The 16,925-nt window shown below is 45.4% G+C and overlaps 2 protein-coding genes across 11 annotated transcripts in view; one reads left to right on the top strand and one right to left on the bottom strand.

Annotated features, from left to right (window-relative positions):
* Window positions 1-16,925, top strand: part of LOC129556737 (myomegalin-like) — a 631,881-nt gene that overhangs the window by 174,040 nt on the left and 440,916 nt on the right.
* LOC129535562 (NBPF family member NBPF4-like) overlaps window positions 1-16,925 on the bottom strand; it is a 204,382-nt gene that overhangs the window by 6,614 nt on the left and 180,843 nt on the right. For all 10 annotated transcript variants that reach the window (XM_088835694.1, XM_088835696.1, XM_088835692.1 and 7 more), the window contains 10 exons: window positions 16,116-16,330; window positions 15,023-15,074; window positions 10,571-10,785; window positions 9,329-9,380; window positions 8,232-8,446; window positions 7,234-7,285; window positions 6,423-6,598; window positions 5,367-5,418; window positions 4,394-4,560; window positions 593-820 (listed from right to left, as the gene is read on the bottom strand). In XM_088835694.1, coding sequence (XP_088691820.1) covers window positions 593-820; window positions 4,394-4,560; window positions 5,367-5,418; window positions 6,423-6,598; window positions 7,234-7,285; window positions 8,232-8,446; window positions 9,329-9,380; window positions 10,571-10,785; window positions 15,023-15,074; window positions 16,116-16,330 — 1,424 coding nt within the window. The remainder of the gene's footprint in view (window positions 1-592; window positions 821-4,393; window positions 4,561-5,366; window positions 5,419-6,422; window positions 6,599-7,233; window positions 7,286-8,231; window positions 8,447-9,328; window positions 9,381-10,570; window positions 10,786-15,022; window positions 15,075-16,115; window positions 16,331-16,925) is intronic.

The following is a 16,925-nucleotide window of genomic DNA, read 5'->3' as shown; positions in this document are numbered from 1 at the left end:
TGCTGATACCCGCTAACTGAGAGCACCCAACGGGAGTAAATTGCCTTGATGACAGACGGTGAAAGGAGAGGAAAATACTGGCCAAGCTACTCTCTGAGGAAGCAGGGGAAGATGGGGTCCAGAGAAAGTGGAGACTGTAGAGGTTATGCTGCCGTAGAGGAAACAACCATTGTGGGATCATTTGGTAAGTGTTAAAGCACCAGAAAGACACAATGCTTAGATATTATATATTCATAGTGGGGATCAAACAAATTTTAGCGAATCAGATGCCCTGGATATTGTATTGTTTAAGATTCCCAACAATATGCAAAGGAGATAGAATTTCTCAAGAGTTCACATGAGGCACGAGAGAGGCAAATACCTAGGAAGATAAATAACTCGGCTCAGGTAAACAGGCAGGAATTTGCAGAACCAGGGCCTGAGGCTGAGCTGTCCTAAGTCCCAGGCTCTTGATCACCTCACTCTGTCAGAGTGTCACAGGTTTCAACTGGGCTGACCGCGGGCGTGGGAAAGGCACTCTGCCTCCTCCACCCACAGCTTTGTGATGACCAGCACATGGACCAGAGCTTTGTATTCCCCTTTTCTTTCTTACCTAGAAAGAGTGGTCCTTGGTTTCCAGAGTCAGTGTTGGAGGTAAAGCCCCAGTTGGTGGAGGAAAGACCCAGCATAGCTTTGCTGTCACCACAGTCGAAATGCTGGTCCAGCTGCCACTGCAGACAATCGGTCACGTGGGTGCTTTTCTGAAGCTGTGCCTGTGAAGTTGGCACCTCTGACCCTGGGAAACTCACAGGTCCCTGGTGACAGTCCTCCCAGGTGTCACCTGAAAGTAAAGAGGGCTCAGTGGGACTAATGGAAGCTTTTTCTTGCTAAGCCCTCCCAGAGACCCATTTCTGCTGTCCTAGCCCAAGAGTGAAACCAACCGATAACCCAGACAGCAAAGGCAGAGATCATTGTGAAGATGTCATATTTATGGCTGTGACTGGGGCGCTGAGAAGGCAGGTGCTGGGCTGCAATTTCTTGAAATGAGAGATCACCCACTTGAGTCTAGAGGGTTTGGGTGACACAGGAGGTCAAGCCTCTTATTCTGTTCTTAGCCTTAGTCTTGTAGCCTAGAGAGAAGGTTCTCGACAAGCTTCTAGGCATGGGGGAGAAAGAGTTGTTGATATCTACCCACAGGAATAAAAGAACAGGGAGAGGCATTTGGCCTGAAGGCTTCAGGTACCACTAGAATTTGAGCTGAGAAAATACAGTACATTCCAGACCCTTCTGAATTTCCTTGCTTGAAATTTTGTCTACCCTTCTGCTCACCCGTACATGTGAATATAGAATAAAATCTATCACCACATGGGGCAGAGTGGGGATGGATGGTATAGCAGCTAGTATGAGTGGAGGAGAGGGCTGAGACCTTGTTGGAAACACCTTTGTGTCTCTTTAGAGAGATAATATATGTACACTCCTTCAATACGCGTCCCTCCACTGGTGCCTGGACAGTGCTCCTAATGAAATCTGCTCATATGTCTCCTGTGAAATGAGTACATATCCTCGGAACGTGGGCAAACCAAAGACATGAAGTACCCTCCTCTGGTCCAGGCCAGGCTCATGTGAGGTCACAGCCGCCAGGGCCTGCTCTCCTCTCACCTCCCTCTTGTGCAACCGCACCCTCACAAGGTTTGTTTCTTTAACTGTCTCTCATGTGTCTGTCATCTCCTTGTCTTCCAGAGAGCATCTGTGTCTGACTCTCATCAAAGATTCATCCAACCTCCTTCTAACTGCTTTCTCTGATTCAGTCCTCTCCACACTCTCAAAGGTCACCTGTCTTATCACCCCCAATCCTGTTTCATCACATGCTCCTCAGTTTATGGAAATTCATCCTCCCTTCCCTGCTACACAAATCTGCCTCCTCACTCGCCTTTCCAGTGCTCCTGTCTCTAGTCCCTCTTTCTTCTGCATGTCACTTCCCACAGCTCCCTCTGCAAATCCTCCTAGGACTCAGGCTGGCCCCTTTCTGACCCCAGCCCTGTACCAGGAGCCTCTGTGAGGTTCCACGGCTTTTGCCAAAAGCACTTCTCTCAGTCTGATGTACCCTTCATATTTCAACCAAGCGAAGTTCATTAATCGTTAATCATCATATTTTAGGACACTTAATCAGATTTGATGATAATTCACATTGGGCTGAAGGGAAAATCCCTGTACAATATTTGGTGGTTGAAAGAACTCTCAAAACTATGTATCCCGTTATTCTCCAATGTTATTTTGAATCAATGGCTAGGATTGTTTTTAATTATCATTGTGTAATTTCATCATCTAATTTTATTTGTCTTTCCTTGAGAATGGGTTTTATTAAACCAATGCTTTGAATATTCTTTGCAGTGACAGAATATAAAATAACCAAACATTGTATCAAACATCAACAACACTGCCCAATATTGTTAGTGTGGGGAGAAGCCTCCAATGGAAGATCAAGTTGTAATTTAAAAATCAAGTGTTTGGTTTCTGCAGGGTTTCTCCTTGTACAGAGAGGATGGGGTAGACCTGACTACCTGTACCCACATGGCTGCATAACAGCTATCCACACTGTCCTCAGGTTATCATGAGAATCAGGACACAGGATGGACCCCTGTAGAGTTTAGATATTCTATTCATTCATCTCAATCCATCTGTGGGGATTTGGCCTTTCCTGGCCCACTGTGAACAAGGAACTCCCACGACTGGGCCAAATCACACACTCAGACCATCTCAGAAACATATCTGAGACACATGGCTGAGCCTCACTCATCCTCTTCACAGGAACCCACCCCCGGCTGTCAGTGTTTCTGAGAAAGAGCTCCACAGTGTTAATGGCTTCAGCACAGCCAAATTCAAGGTCTACCTGGACCTGTCGTGATAGCAGGTGACCTGAGGGCAGGAGATGGGGAGAGGCGTGAACGCTCATCCTGGCTGATTCTCCAGAGAGAGCCCCTGGCTGGAGGAGCCGCTGGCTCTGCTCTTGGGACAGAGTGCACAGAGGCATCTGGAGCTGGCAGATCTGAGTGAGGGACACAGGGGTGGTCCGCAGCCCTCTGGCAACTTTCTGCTGAAGATGAAGATAGTTGCAAAACATTTGGTTCAGGGCAAAGAGGAAAAGGTGGGCACCGTCTTCTCTCAGTCACTGATGCTCCGACTGCTGAGAGGAGAGGCCACAGCCTGAGCCAGGGAGTCAGGCCCTGGAGAGGCCAGTGTCCCACCTGCCAGTGACCAAGTGTCTGGGGCAAGTGAAGGGACCCGCTGAGCCTCAGTGCCCTGGGCTCCACTGTGAGACACCACACTACCTGAGAGGGCGTCTGGAGGGCTGAAGGGCTTACAGTGCACTTGGAGCTCGCCTAGGAAACAGCACAGCACACAAACAGGTGTTCCCTTCCTGGTTTGTGAACTACTGTGATCCTCAGAACGCCTTTGCTTCTCTGATCCTCAGGGAAGAATGGGAAATAAAGAAACTGCTACCAATGTGAAAAGGCAGCAGCTGACAGACGGACAACATTTATATGCCAAACATCGTTTTAAAAGAAGTTAGATAGAGTCTGATACATAATGGAATTTCTTCTGGTTTATCAAGATGATCTTATGAATCAAATTCCTAACAGTGAAATGCTTCTGCTAAAGAAAAACTCAAGAAAAAATAGCCCAAGAAGGATTTCATACTAGGTTTTAATCTCCACACCCTATGAACTGCTACCCAAGGGGACCTGGCTCATAAGTAGGTCCATGCCACTATCAGACACACAGGTTATCGATAGTTTCCATGAGATTATACCACTGAGATCACATAAAACACTGAAACTATAACCCACACATGGAAGACTCCTTGTTGCTGCACAAAGGATGAGACACAAGGGTGTTTCTAGACGATGGAAAAACAGAGACTGCTATTTGGCTTCATGGAAATTACAGGACATAGGCAGATTTTATGTTCAGGATCTAGTATCTAAATGCTTCAGAGGGAGGTAGGCAGCCCACGGGCAAGAGTCCAGAGCTGGGGAACAATAGAACATGCATTACAAATAAGGAGCAGACTGCAATCATGAATGCAACGCCAGAGAGCTTGCCAGAAACTACTCAAGAAACAAAATTGGCAACAAAATTTCACGAATATAAGGATTCTTCTCTTGATAAAAAGAGCTCTGTTACACAAATTCCTGCAGGTGAGACAGCGGTAGCTGAGATTCTGCCCTTATCCCTCCCCTGTCCCTCTCTGGTCTGATTTGATACCACAAGCCTGTGCTGATGAGATGAGGTCAGGTGACAGAGGGCAGTCTGGGGCAAGAAGAATGTAAAGGCTCGTGATGCCTTCTAAAAATTAAAACTGAGAACATAGTTCTAATCAACCTGAGCCTAGGTCCTGTCTGGGAGTACTCACCGTTTACATTGAGAGTCAAGAAAACTTCTCCACTCTCTGTTGGGAAGGAGGCACTTCTATAAGGATGACAGGAGCCTGCCAGATGATGGCCAGTAGAAGCAGCCAGATAACATTCATCCAGTGAGCCCGGCTGGATTTCAATCTCTTCTCCCACCAGCTGCTCCACGCTGAGATTTGTGGGGTTGGGAGGGCAGATGGTTGAACAAGAGGGATTAGTCAACCTGGAGCCATAGCTGGTTTTGATGGGAGGGGTAAGGGACAAGTTGCAAAAAACAAATGGGGAGTCCCCTTATAGGGATGTATAAAAATACCCCACGGCAACAACCCAATCTGGGGCCTGAAGGCACTTGCAAAGGGAAAGGGAGAGCGAGTGAGGGAGAGTGAGCATCAGATGCTCTGAGCACAGAGAAGAAATGAGTTCGAGAGGAAGGAGACGGGCCCCCCCAGGACACATAGTCATGTCACACACGTCCTCAGAACATCAGGGTAATTTCAAATACAGCATACTTTTTTTTTTTTTTTATTGAAATTTACATGCTTCATCCAAATGAACACCAACTCTGGCAGCATAATGGACTCCTAGACATCTTGTGTCTGCTAGACCAAGTTTTCTAATACTGCGATAAGACATGAGTATTTTTTCCAAGTTAATTTCCTTGCCATGAAATACCTGCCAAGCTCGTAACCCAGAGTGACAGAGGCAGATAAGTACTGCATGCTGGTTTTAATAAAAAGCAGAAAACAGAGGACTAAAAGAAATCCTGTGGCTGATCAGTAGCCCTGCTTCAACTGACTGCAAGTTACTCTAACTGAGAGGGACTCATAAAGGGTGAAAACAGACAGCCTTGGTACAGGGACAATTTGTGGTTGTCTGAATGGAAGAAACAGGCATGTTCAGCACTTTCCGATTCCGCTGCATGTGAGATGACCAGAGGTCACCACTGATGTCAGACCCATGTTTCTCCATACTTACCTAGAAGAGATGATGTCTTGATCTTCCTCGTCCTCAAGATCAGCAAGATTTTCTATGGATAAATTCAGACAAGTCAAACACTTAGCAGATCTCACTGTGTAAATTAATAGTCCACGGTCCAATACTGCCACGGGGACAACAATATCGGCAGTGAGATGATAGGCTATTTAAGAAGGATATTCCAGAAGCCTCAAGTTGGGTCTCTCAGATTCTCCTTGGTTTGCTTTCCTGAGCCATCAGGCAAGATCTCCCTGCCCTGGTAGATCCTCACCACAGTATTCTCTTCCAAGTCTGAGTAAAAAGATAAAGATTCATCTTCCCCACAGAGTCTGGGGAATAGCCCAACTGCATTCTAGCAGAATATTGTAATACTCAGGCTTTTCTCACCATATGCTGACTGCTTTATCAGAATGATGAGTGGAATGAACAAACCTCGAATCACATGAATCCTAGTTGTTCCACGGAAACTTCAGTCATTCATCGGGTGGGAAAATGCCAGGGTTCTGCTTTGCTTCATGGAAACATACAAGCAAGGTGATGGGAGGGCTATTTGCATCCTGGTGTCCAAATGATTGGTTTGCGAAGAAAGCAATTTAGACGAGACAAACACTGGGGATGACAGCAGTGACACCAGGGAAGCAACAAATAATTAAGGCTGCTAACACCCCTAGAAAGGCACAGAAATTCCAGGGACACTTTGGGTATGAAAATGGGGGCAATGTAGGCAAGAAGAGACATTTCATGGGAATCAGGAAAAAATACAGTAATCTCCGGACACCTGCACTCAAACAAGTGAGTGAGTGTGTCACAGCAGCCTTGCGTCCATGATCGAACTTGGGGCCTGGCCCACAGGCTTCACCTGAATGAAGAAGACAGCACAGCTCCCAGACTCACCTGAGGTCTGTACTTAAAACTCTACCACAGAGTCTGATTCTAATCACCGTCTACAGAGCTTCCAACAGGGAGGACAAATCTCAGCACCCCAGAAGCGAGGAGTACAGAGCGTACAGTCTACCTGGGCGTCCAGGTGGAGTTCCATCACAAGAAAATACTCACTGGTTACATCCCGGCCATGAGAGACATCCACGCCCTCAAGTGAGAAGACAGCAGCACTCCTGTAAGGCCAGAAGGAGTCTGAGAGGCTAGGAAGAACCGAGTAAGTCAGAGCGTATTCATGCAGAGAGTCCCGTGGGACACCGTTCTCTCTCAGCTGTGGCAGCTGTCTGATGAACCTGGTGGAGGAGGGAGGGCAGACGATTAAGACAAGATGATGAGAAGCTGTGCAGTCCTATCTGGTTCTGATGGAATGTTTGCGTGGTGAAGCACTCCGAGGGTCCGATCCATTAGAGAGAAAACTCTGTGTGTGAGACACAGCGAGGCTGACAGGGCAGAAGAAAGGAAGAACAGCAGGTGCTCTGTGCTCCGGCCAAATGACAGGCTGATGAACAGACTGAATTCCCTCTGATGGTGCAGTCCCGCCTCACACACAGGGACACAGAACAGTGGCTTTCACACTTCCATTCACATTGCATTGACACTACTGTGACACACATGCCAGCACGCTAACACAAACAGAAAGCAGATACGCATCTCACTCTAAAACCACCCCTGCGGTAAAAACTGATGCAAAAAACCATTCTGACTTAGGTCCCCTGGGTCAACTCACTTGGGTTTTAAACTTGACAAGTAAATAAGAAATGGGAAACAATAGAAGTACCACAATGAAAGCAGAGAACGCTATGAGAAAGGATAATAGTGGTGGGCAAAACTGATTAACACAGTATATTCAGCACTTCCTGTTTTTCCCTGGATCAGAGGTCTGCAGAGGTCATCACTGTGCAAAGAGCCCACAGAGATTCAGAATTACCTCGGGGCAACCACCTCTGGTCCTTTCAGGTCATCGAGATCATTCCGGTTTTCTGTAAATAAATTAACAGGAGAGTTATATCAGACAAATTCCCTTCACAAATGCCCAAACCTGTACCTATCTTCACATGTGGTAACAGGCTATTGAGACAGAAATAATCCAGGAGACCCTAGAAATAGCCTCAGAAGGCGGCACTGGGTTTCCATCTTGAGCTATTGGACAAATTTCCTTGATATGATATGTCATTCGCAGAGTATCCTGGTCCTGAGTCTGTGCAAATAGCTAAATGCATCCTTTTACTCACAGTTCCTGGGGAACAGCTAAGGTACATCCTCAGCCTGCTATAATACTCAGGGTTTTTCATCTGAAATGCTGTTTCCTAATGGGGTAAGTGATTATACACTAAGATTAAATGGGAGTAGAATATACACACCATCAAGTCAAATGAAACTCAAAGATGAAAACAGTGGCCATTCATCAGGTTGGGAAGTTCCAGGGCCCTGCCTTACCTCAGAGAATCATACCAAAAGATGACGGTGTGGCTTATTTCTGGTTTCAGAAGACTTCGAACAAGTAAGTCAAAGGAAAAGAGAGAGACTATGGGTTGACAGAAGTGAACCAAAGTAGTGGCATCTCCAAAGATATAAACAAGACTGCCAAAAGCCTTGGACAGGGGTAGGAACTCAGGGACATTACCCAGAAATGAAAATTCAAGCATTTCATGGGAGATAAGAGGTCCATTCAAAGTTAGGAAGCCTGAAAGGGACCTCCTGTGCCACAACTGCTGAGGGACACGTGAGTCTGGCAGGACTGCCTTGGGTAGAGTGGTTCCCCACAGGGACAACTGTGACTGGGAACTGAGCAAAGTCCGTTCACAGAATGTTTCATTGAAAATGCAGTGAGAGTCTGGTTCAAATCAGGCTTCAGTATGGAAGCACAGGGTCTCTCAAAGGGGGCTAATTCTCCCAGAGTAGACTAACAGATATATTGAAGACTACCTGGGAGACCAGTTGGAATTTCATCCTCTTCAGCATGAGAGCAACCACAGGCTCCGTCCACGGCAGACGCCACATTCTCTTCATCAAATGCAAATTTTCCATCACTGTAAGGCTGGTTGCAGGCAGAACCTTCCTGGAGAGTTGAAGGTACTGAAACACATTCATCTTGGGGTTGCTGGAACACCACCTTCTTTTCATCATCTTGCAAGTTCACGCTGTGTCAGATGGAGAAGGGATGACAGAAGATTAAGAGGATTTCACCCCAAGCCATCTGACTGGTTTTGCTGACAGGCATTGAGAGTGGTCACAGAAAGCAAAAGGGCAGGCCCCTTAAGGAGGGAAGTAACTCCTCCTGATGTGGAGTGGAGGGTGGCTGACATGGGGTGGGAGACAGACAGCAGGTTCTCTGGGCACTGGGCACACAACCAGCAGTTGAAGAAGGAGACGGAATTTTCCCTACATGCTAACGTCATGGTTCCCAGCACACACAGAGGACTGGGACAGTGGTTCAGACTTTTCTGCACACACTATGTTGACTGGATAGCCTGTGTCCAAGTGAACACAGCTTTTAAGAAGTTAAAGATTTGTTTGACTTTCGACTCTATTTCATTTAATTTTAAACTTTTGATTTGCACAAATATGACTTCAAAATCAGTTTTTCAGAGTTGGAGAAAAAAGTGTTGCTGACTAGATATTCTGCTTTCAAGAAGTATTTTTTCGATATTCTGTTGTAATATGAATACTGTTCTACTTTCTTCCCTTGAAATCCAATATTTACCAACATGCTGATGCCAAACCAGTGCAAGACCCATAGGATCTCACCCTACTTTAACCACTCAGGGGAAAACACATGAATATGGGAACGCCCAGGTTTAGTTATTTCACCTGGGTCAACTCACTGGACATTACTCAACTTGAGGGATTAGAAAATGGAAATGCACAAACTTGGGAAGCATAAATAGACAACACTGTTAAAGAGATAATTGCTGTTGAATGAAAGGATGAAAGAGTTCCATAGAGTACTTTCTCTTTTTCTCTGGATCTGAGGTCTCCTGCTGTCACCACTGACATTCACAGCCCACAGATCTTCAAATTACCTGGGAAATGTGAGCTCTTGTCCACTCACTTGCTTGTGATAATTTTCATTGTCTGGTAGGAATTTCAGAGACAGAAGGTCATAATAAGCAAATCAGACCTCGCATATATGTACTCAGTAAATACATGTACAACAAGGACATTAAAATTCTCATTGGAAGAACATAATTGTTCAGCAAGGATATTCTAGGACACTTAAGTCTGATGAGAATGAGACTGGACTGCTTCCAGACCCATCGAGGAAATTTGCTGCTTGATGTGGTATCTCTCCCAACATCCTTTGTTCTGAGTCTGTATAAGCAGTAAAAATGTATTTACTAGAGATGCTAGAAAATGAGCTGTTATGTTCTAGAATTATTTCTATAGTACTGCTTAATCCCATCAGATTACGTGGTTGTTGATGGTTTAGAGGAATTTATACTTGAGACTAGAGTGATGGGTGAATTGTGAAAGGGTTAGCCGCTCAGTAGTGTCTGTCTCCTTGTGACCATATGGACTACAGCCCACCAGGGTCCTCTGTCCATGGAATTCTCCACACAAGAATACTAGAGTGTGTGCCATTCTCTTCTCCAGAGGATCTTCATGATTCAGGGATTGAACCTGGGTCTCCTGCATTGCGGGCAGATTCTTTACCATCTGAGCCACCAGGGAAGCCCAGTGAATTGTATTAACCTTCAAATCAAAAAGAATCTTTGGTGCCATTCAAGGCTGGAGGAACTGCCAGAGCCCAGCCTTGCTTCATGGAAACATCCAAGCAAGGCAATGGTACAAGTATATCTGTTTTGGTGTTCAGATGGCATGTTAGCTAAGACCTGCCAACATCGAGAAAAGGGGGACTGGGGCTGAGAGCGGTCAAATAAAACCTGGAAATCAGCTCTCCTTATAAAGAGGCGAGTCTGTCATCATTTCTGGAGAGGCCAGCAACATTTACAAAAATCAGATCATTGCAGCTAACAACACGCTGGCTCCACACTAGTTCTGACAGACACCTCCTGTGGATTTGCAGCTGAGGTGGGTGAGCGTTGTCACAAGTGATTTGGGCCGAATGCCTGACACTGGGGTCAGGGTGACAGAGACAAGCCTGGAGCAAAAAAAGAATGAAAGCTCCCTGACCCACCTGATGTCTGTGTTCCATAACAGACCCTTGTCCCTGGTTGCAACGAACATGTGTCTATGCAACCTGTCCTCAGAGATGACCTTCCTTGGTCTACAGAGCATGTGAGGACAAATAATACAGGGGTTACCTGACATATTGGTTGGCATTTCATCTTCTTGAGCATAAGAGCAACCACAGGCTCCATCCGGACCAAGGTCTACTTCCAGTTCATTAAATTTAAGTTTGTCATTACTGTAAGGCTGGTGGCTGTCAGAACTTCCTTGGAGAACTGAAGGCATCAAAACACATTCATCCTTGCATTCTTCAGGCACGTCCTTCTTTTCAACCTCCTGCAGCTCCATGCTGTGCCAGATGGGAAAGGAATGACAGAAAATTAAGTGAAGAAGATCTGACTGCAAGCCATTCTGGCTGGTTTTGATAGGAGGCATGGGGCATGGTCACAGAGGGTAAAAGAGCAGGCCCCTTAAAGAGAGAAGGAACTATCCTCTCTTATATGAAGTGAAGTGTGTCTGTCTGGGGATGGGAGAGGGGGAGAAGCAGGTACCCTACACACCGGCCACAAACCTCTGATGAGGAAGGAGACTCAACCATCCCAGGACGGTCCTTTCAGGAACAGGAAGCACAAAGGAACTTCCACAAGTGCTTCCACTGGGTCCTAAGTCATGCTGAATTTAAGACAAAGTAGGCAAGTGAATAAGGGCTTCCCCAGTGGCTCAGTGGTAAAGGATCTGCCTGCCCATGCAGGACATGCGGCTTCGTCTGTGGGCCAGGAAGAGCCCTTGGAGAAGGAAATGGCAACCCACTCCAGGATTCTTGGTGGGAAAATGCCATGGACAGAGGAGCCTGGTATACTGCAGTCCATGGGGGTCACAAAGATTCAGCGATGACTGAGCAAGTGAGCATGCACAGTGAAGTGAATACAGATATTAAAGCTTTATAAACTCTCTGAGATCCTCTACCTTCTCTTTAGTAATTGAAAGGCCTCCAACGCCTCTTTCACTTACTATTGTCACAGACAACCAATTTTTGGAGGGACAGTTGTCCTGGGGTTTAATTTTTCTAGTTGCTTCTCTACTCATCCCTTTGCCACTTACCTTCCTTCCAAGTATCCAAAACAACTTTGTAGAAATAGATATTTATCTCACTTGGACTTACTTTAGAAGAGAACAGAGGCTCTCTTTGTGTATAGGAAATCCTAAGGGTGTGCATTCACCTTGGGTCATACATACAAGTAGCCAGAAAGACAACAGACTCAAGTTACAGGTTCATTTCCATGTGGGTTGAGTGAAGTAAATTAATACCATGTGCAGTTGTGCTTATACTTAAATCTGGCATGTCACTCTCTTGAGTTACTTAGTGTTCTTTTGTGACCCTGTCCATATTTTCCCTACACATTACCAGCTCCTGATAGACAGCCTGAAAACCACAATCACAGAAAACTAACCAATCTAATCACATGGAAAACAGCATTGTCTAACTCAATGAAACTATGAACCACGCTGTGTCGGGTTATGGTGGAGAGTTGTGAAAAAATGTGTTCCACTGGAGAAGGGAATGGCAGACCACTTCAGTATTCTTGCCTTGAGAACCCCATGAACAATATGCAAAGGCAAAAAGAAAGGACACTGAAAGATGAACTCCCCGGGTGGGTAGGTGCCCAATATGCTCCTGGAGATCAGTGGAGAAATCACTCCAGAAAGTATGAAGAGATGAGCCAAAGCAAAAACAACACCCAGCTGTGGATGTGACTGATGCTAGAAACAAGGTCCGATGATGTAAAGAACAATACTGCATAGGAACCTGGAATGTTAGGTCCATGATTCAAGACACATTGGAAGTGGTCAAACAGGAGATGGCAAGAGTGAACGTCAACATTTTAGGAATCAGAGACCTAAAATGGACTGGCATGGATGAATTTAATTCAGATGATTATTATATCTACTACTGTGGGCAAGAATCCCTTAGAAGAAATGGAGTAGCCATCATAGTTAACAAAAGAGTCCGAAATGCAGTACTTGGATGCAAGCTCAAAAATGACAGAATGATCTCTGTTCATTTCCAAGGAAAATGATTCAATATCACGGTAATCCAAGTCTATGCCCCGGTCAATAATGCTCAAGAAGCTGAAGTAGAACGGTTCTATGAAGACCTACAAGACCTTCTAGAACTAAAACCCATAAAATATGTCCTTTTCATTATAGGGGACTGGAATGCAAAAGTAGGAAGTCAAGAAACACCTGGAGTAACAGGTAAATTTGACCTTGGAGTACAGGGCAAAGGCTAACAGAGTTCTGCCAAGAGAACGCACTGGTCATAGCAACACCCTCTTCCAACAACTCAAGTGAAGACTCTACACATGGACATCAGCAGATGCTCGACACCAAAATCAGATCGATGATACTCTTTGCAGCCAGAACAGGAGAAGTTCTATATAGTCAGCAAAAAGAAGACCGGCAGCTGACTGTGGCTCAGATCATGACGCCCTTATTGCCAAATTCAGACTTAAATTGAAGCAAGTAGGGAAAACCACTAGACCATTCAGGTATGACCCAAATCATATCCCTTATGATTATACAGTGGAGGTGAGAAATAGGTTTAAGGGACTAGATCTGATAGAGTGCCTGATGAACTATGGATGGAGGTTTGTGACATTGTACAGGAGACAAGGATCAATACTATCCCGAAGAAAAAGAAATGCAAAAGAAGCAAAATGGCTCTCTGAGGAGGTATTACAAATTGCTGTGAAAAGAAGAGAAGCGAAAAGCAAAGGAGAAAAGAAGAGATATACCCATTTGAATGCAGAGTTCCAAAGAATAGCAAGGAGAGATAAGAAAGCCTTCCTCAGTGATCAAAGCAAAGAAATGGAGGAAAACAATAGAATGGGAAAGACTGGAGATCTCTTCAAGAATATGAGAGATACCAAGGGAATATTTCATGCAAAGATGGGCTCGATAACGGACAGAAATGGTATGGACCTAACAGAAGCAGAAGATATTAAGAAGAGGTGGCAACAATACACAGAGAGGAACTATACAAAAATGATTTTCACGATCCAGATAACCACGACTGTGTATTCACTCACCTAGAGCCAGACATCCTGGAATGTGAAGTCAACTGGGCCTTAGGAAGCATCACTACAAACAAAACTGGTGGAGGTGATGGGATTCCTGTTGAGCTATTTCAAATCCTAAAAGATAACGCTGTGAAAGTGCTGCACTCAATATGCCAGCAAATTTGGAAAACTCAGCAGTGGCCACAGGACTGGAAAAGGTCATTTTTCATTCCAATCCCAAAGAAAGGCAATGCCAGAGAATGCTCAAACTACTGCGCAATTGCACTCATTTCACATGCTAGCAAAGAAATGCTCAAAAATCTCCTAGCCAGGCTGCAATAATATGTGAACCATGAACTTCCAGATGTGCAAGCTGGGATTCGAAAAGGCAAAGGAACCAGGAATCAAATTGCCAACATCCGTTGGATCATCAAAAACACAAGAGAGTTCCAGAAAAACATCTACTTATGCGTTACGGACTATGCCTTTGACTGTGTGCATCACCACAGACTGGAAAATTTTGAAAGAGATGGGAATACCAGACATGACCTGCCTCTTGAGAAATCTGTATGCAGGTCAGGAAGCAACAGTTAGAACTGGACATAAAGCAACAGACTATTTCCAAATAGGAAAAGGAGTATGTCAAGGCTGTATATCGTCACCCTGTTTATTTAACTTACATGCAGAGTACATCATGAGAAACACTGGGCTGGATGAAGCACAAGCTGGAATCAAGATTGCCAAGAGAAATATCAATAACCTCGGATATGCAGATGACACCATCCTTACGGCAGAAAGCAAAGAAGAACTGAAGTACCTCTTGATGAACGTGAAAGAGGAGAGTGAAAAGGTTGGCTAAAGCTCAACATTCAGAAAACTAAGACCATGGCATCTGGTCCCTTCGTTTCATGGCAAATAGATTGGGAGACAGTGGAACCACTGGCAGACTTCTTTTGGAGGGCTCCAAAATCACTGCAGATGGTGATTGCAGCCATGAAATTAAAAGATGCTTACTCCTTGGAAGAAAAGTTATGACAAACCTAGACAGTATACTTTGCCAACAAAGGTCCATGTTGTCAAGGCTATGGTTTTTCCAGTAGTCATGTATGGATGTGGAGGTTGGACTATAAAGAGATCTGAATGCCAAGGAACTGATACTTTTGAACTGTGGTGTTGGAGAAGACCCTTGAGAGTCCCTTGGACTGCAAGGAGATCCAACCAGTCCATCCCAAAGGGAATCAGTCCTGAATATTCACTGGAAGGACTGGTGTTGAGGCTGAAACTCCAATACTTTGGCCATCTGATGCGAACATCTGACTCATTTGAAAAGACCCTGATGCTGTGAAAGATTGAAGGCTGGAGAAGGGGATGAGATGGTTGGATAGTATCACCGACTCAATGGACATGAGTTTGAGTAAACTCTGGGAGTTGGTGACGGACAGGGAGGCCTGGTGTGCTGCAGTCCATGGGGTCACAAACAGTCGGACATGACTGAGGGACTGAGCTGAATGGATAGTGAATTGTTACCTGAGGGTTAGTGTTTCTTGTGCTTGTTCATCGTCTTCATCTTCATAAATTTCTGCAAACAAAATAAAAAATATCCAGTCAGCCTCTAGTCACTTCTCCCACTGCAAACACAGGGACTCATATGGTCACAGAGGCATAAATATCTATGTGTGATTTAATACTGTACGGAAGTTTTAATGTATTGTCTTTAAAAAACTGCTCAAGCATAGATTTCTGATCCAACAGGCAGTCTCTTTCTAAACTGGTAGATCATCCTCAGGACACCTTCTGCTTGAAATTGCGCAAACATTTGAACTGTCTTTTCTTCCTTACATCACCTCACATTGTCCACCTTCCATCTCCACTCCTGCAAATGTATCGTCCATCCTGCCACAAATTCCGCCAAAGACACAGCCTCCATAAACCTTCTCAGGTCTCACAAGGTGCCCTCCTTTCTCTAAGCAGAAGAACCACGTCCCACATCCCTCCATCTGGGAACATCCTGGCTCTTCAAGGGGAATCTCTGGGAAAGTCTCTCCATGGAAAGTGAGTGCTCCAGTTTAAATCATTTTCCCAGCACCAAGTCCAACTCTATCAAGTACCTAACCAACACGACAAAGTGAACGGTTTTCTTTTTTCTGCATTATATTTGTAAATATTCCCAAATTTAATCATTATAGCTACCATCAACAGATTATTCATCCATTTTACAGATGAGAAAACAGTTACTAACATGACAAAAATCAATCATTCTCACATAGTTAAACACACAGCACTCAGCCTGGAACCTGGGAACTTCCAAGCTTCATCTAGGGCTCTTTTCACTCTCACAAGCTGCCTCCTGTCACCTCCTCCATTCTGGGCTTTAATGCTGGCTGGATGTTGCCTCCTGCCCCAGTGGCCATGGTCCATCAGGGAGGAAGCAGACCATTGGGATACAGTGACCTCCACCCTGTGCATTTCTCCTCTGTCCTCTTAGACAATCCTGCTCCTACATAGCCCCACATAGGACATGAAACAGGAAAGCTGATAAACATTCCTAGTGGAGGGGTTCATCTTATCTACTGGGGACCTAGGAGAGGATCAGTGCTATCAGGGCCTGTGGCCCCCTCACCTGGGCTGAACTTGCAGGCAAGGCGCTCTGCCAGTCGGTATCCCTCAGACAGGCTCTCTCGGAAGCCCTTTCCCTGGTGGTTGTCCAGGTCATTGTGGGTGAGGAGGTCCTTGAGGCGCTGCTTGAGCAGGACAGAGTCATCTTTCCCATCCCGTAGTGTCTGCCGTAACTGGGTCAGCTCTCGTGCCTGACTTCGAATTAGGACAACACACGTCCTAGGTGGAAAAGAAGACACAATTGTAAAAGGCAAAGAGTTAGATGAAAGACAGGGATTTCAGTGAGAACATCCCCAAGGAGACCTCGAAACAGAATTCTGGCACATATCTGATAACCGGCTCAGTCACTCAGTCGGGTCCGATTCTTGTGACCCAATGGACTGCACCAGTCTCCTCTGCCCATCGGGTCATCTTGCCAAGAATACTGGAGTGGGTTGCCATTTCCTACTCCATATCTGATGACTGGCCTTTGTCAAAGAGAAAGAAGGTAAACAAAGGTTTCCTCTGCATCAGAAAGTACTCCTGCAAGATTCCGTGACATTCCAGTCATCTTGTCTTTCTATGAAGATAACCTAATGTCTTCCCTGGTGGCTCAGCTGGTAAGGAACCTGACTGACAATTCAGAAAACACCAGAGATGCAGGTTTGATCCCTGAGTCGGGAACATTCCCTGGAGAAGGAAATGGCAACTCATTCCAGTATTCTTGCCTGGAAACTTCATGGACAGGGGAGCCTGGTGGGGTACAGTCCATGGGGTCATAAAGAGTCAGACACTATCGAGTTACACGCATGCATCAGTGGCTTCCTAAATCTGC

The sequence above is a fragment of the Moschus berezovskii genome, chromosome 4, assembly GCF_049115385.1.
Source record: "Moschus berezovskii isolate FMDL1 chromosome 4, NW_MosBer_1.0, whole genome shotgun sequence".
NCBI lineage: Eukaryota > Metazoa > Chordata > Mammalia > Artiodactyla > Moschidae > Moschus > Moschus berezovskii.
This window is presented reverse-complemented; position numbering and strand designations above follow the sequence as displayed.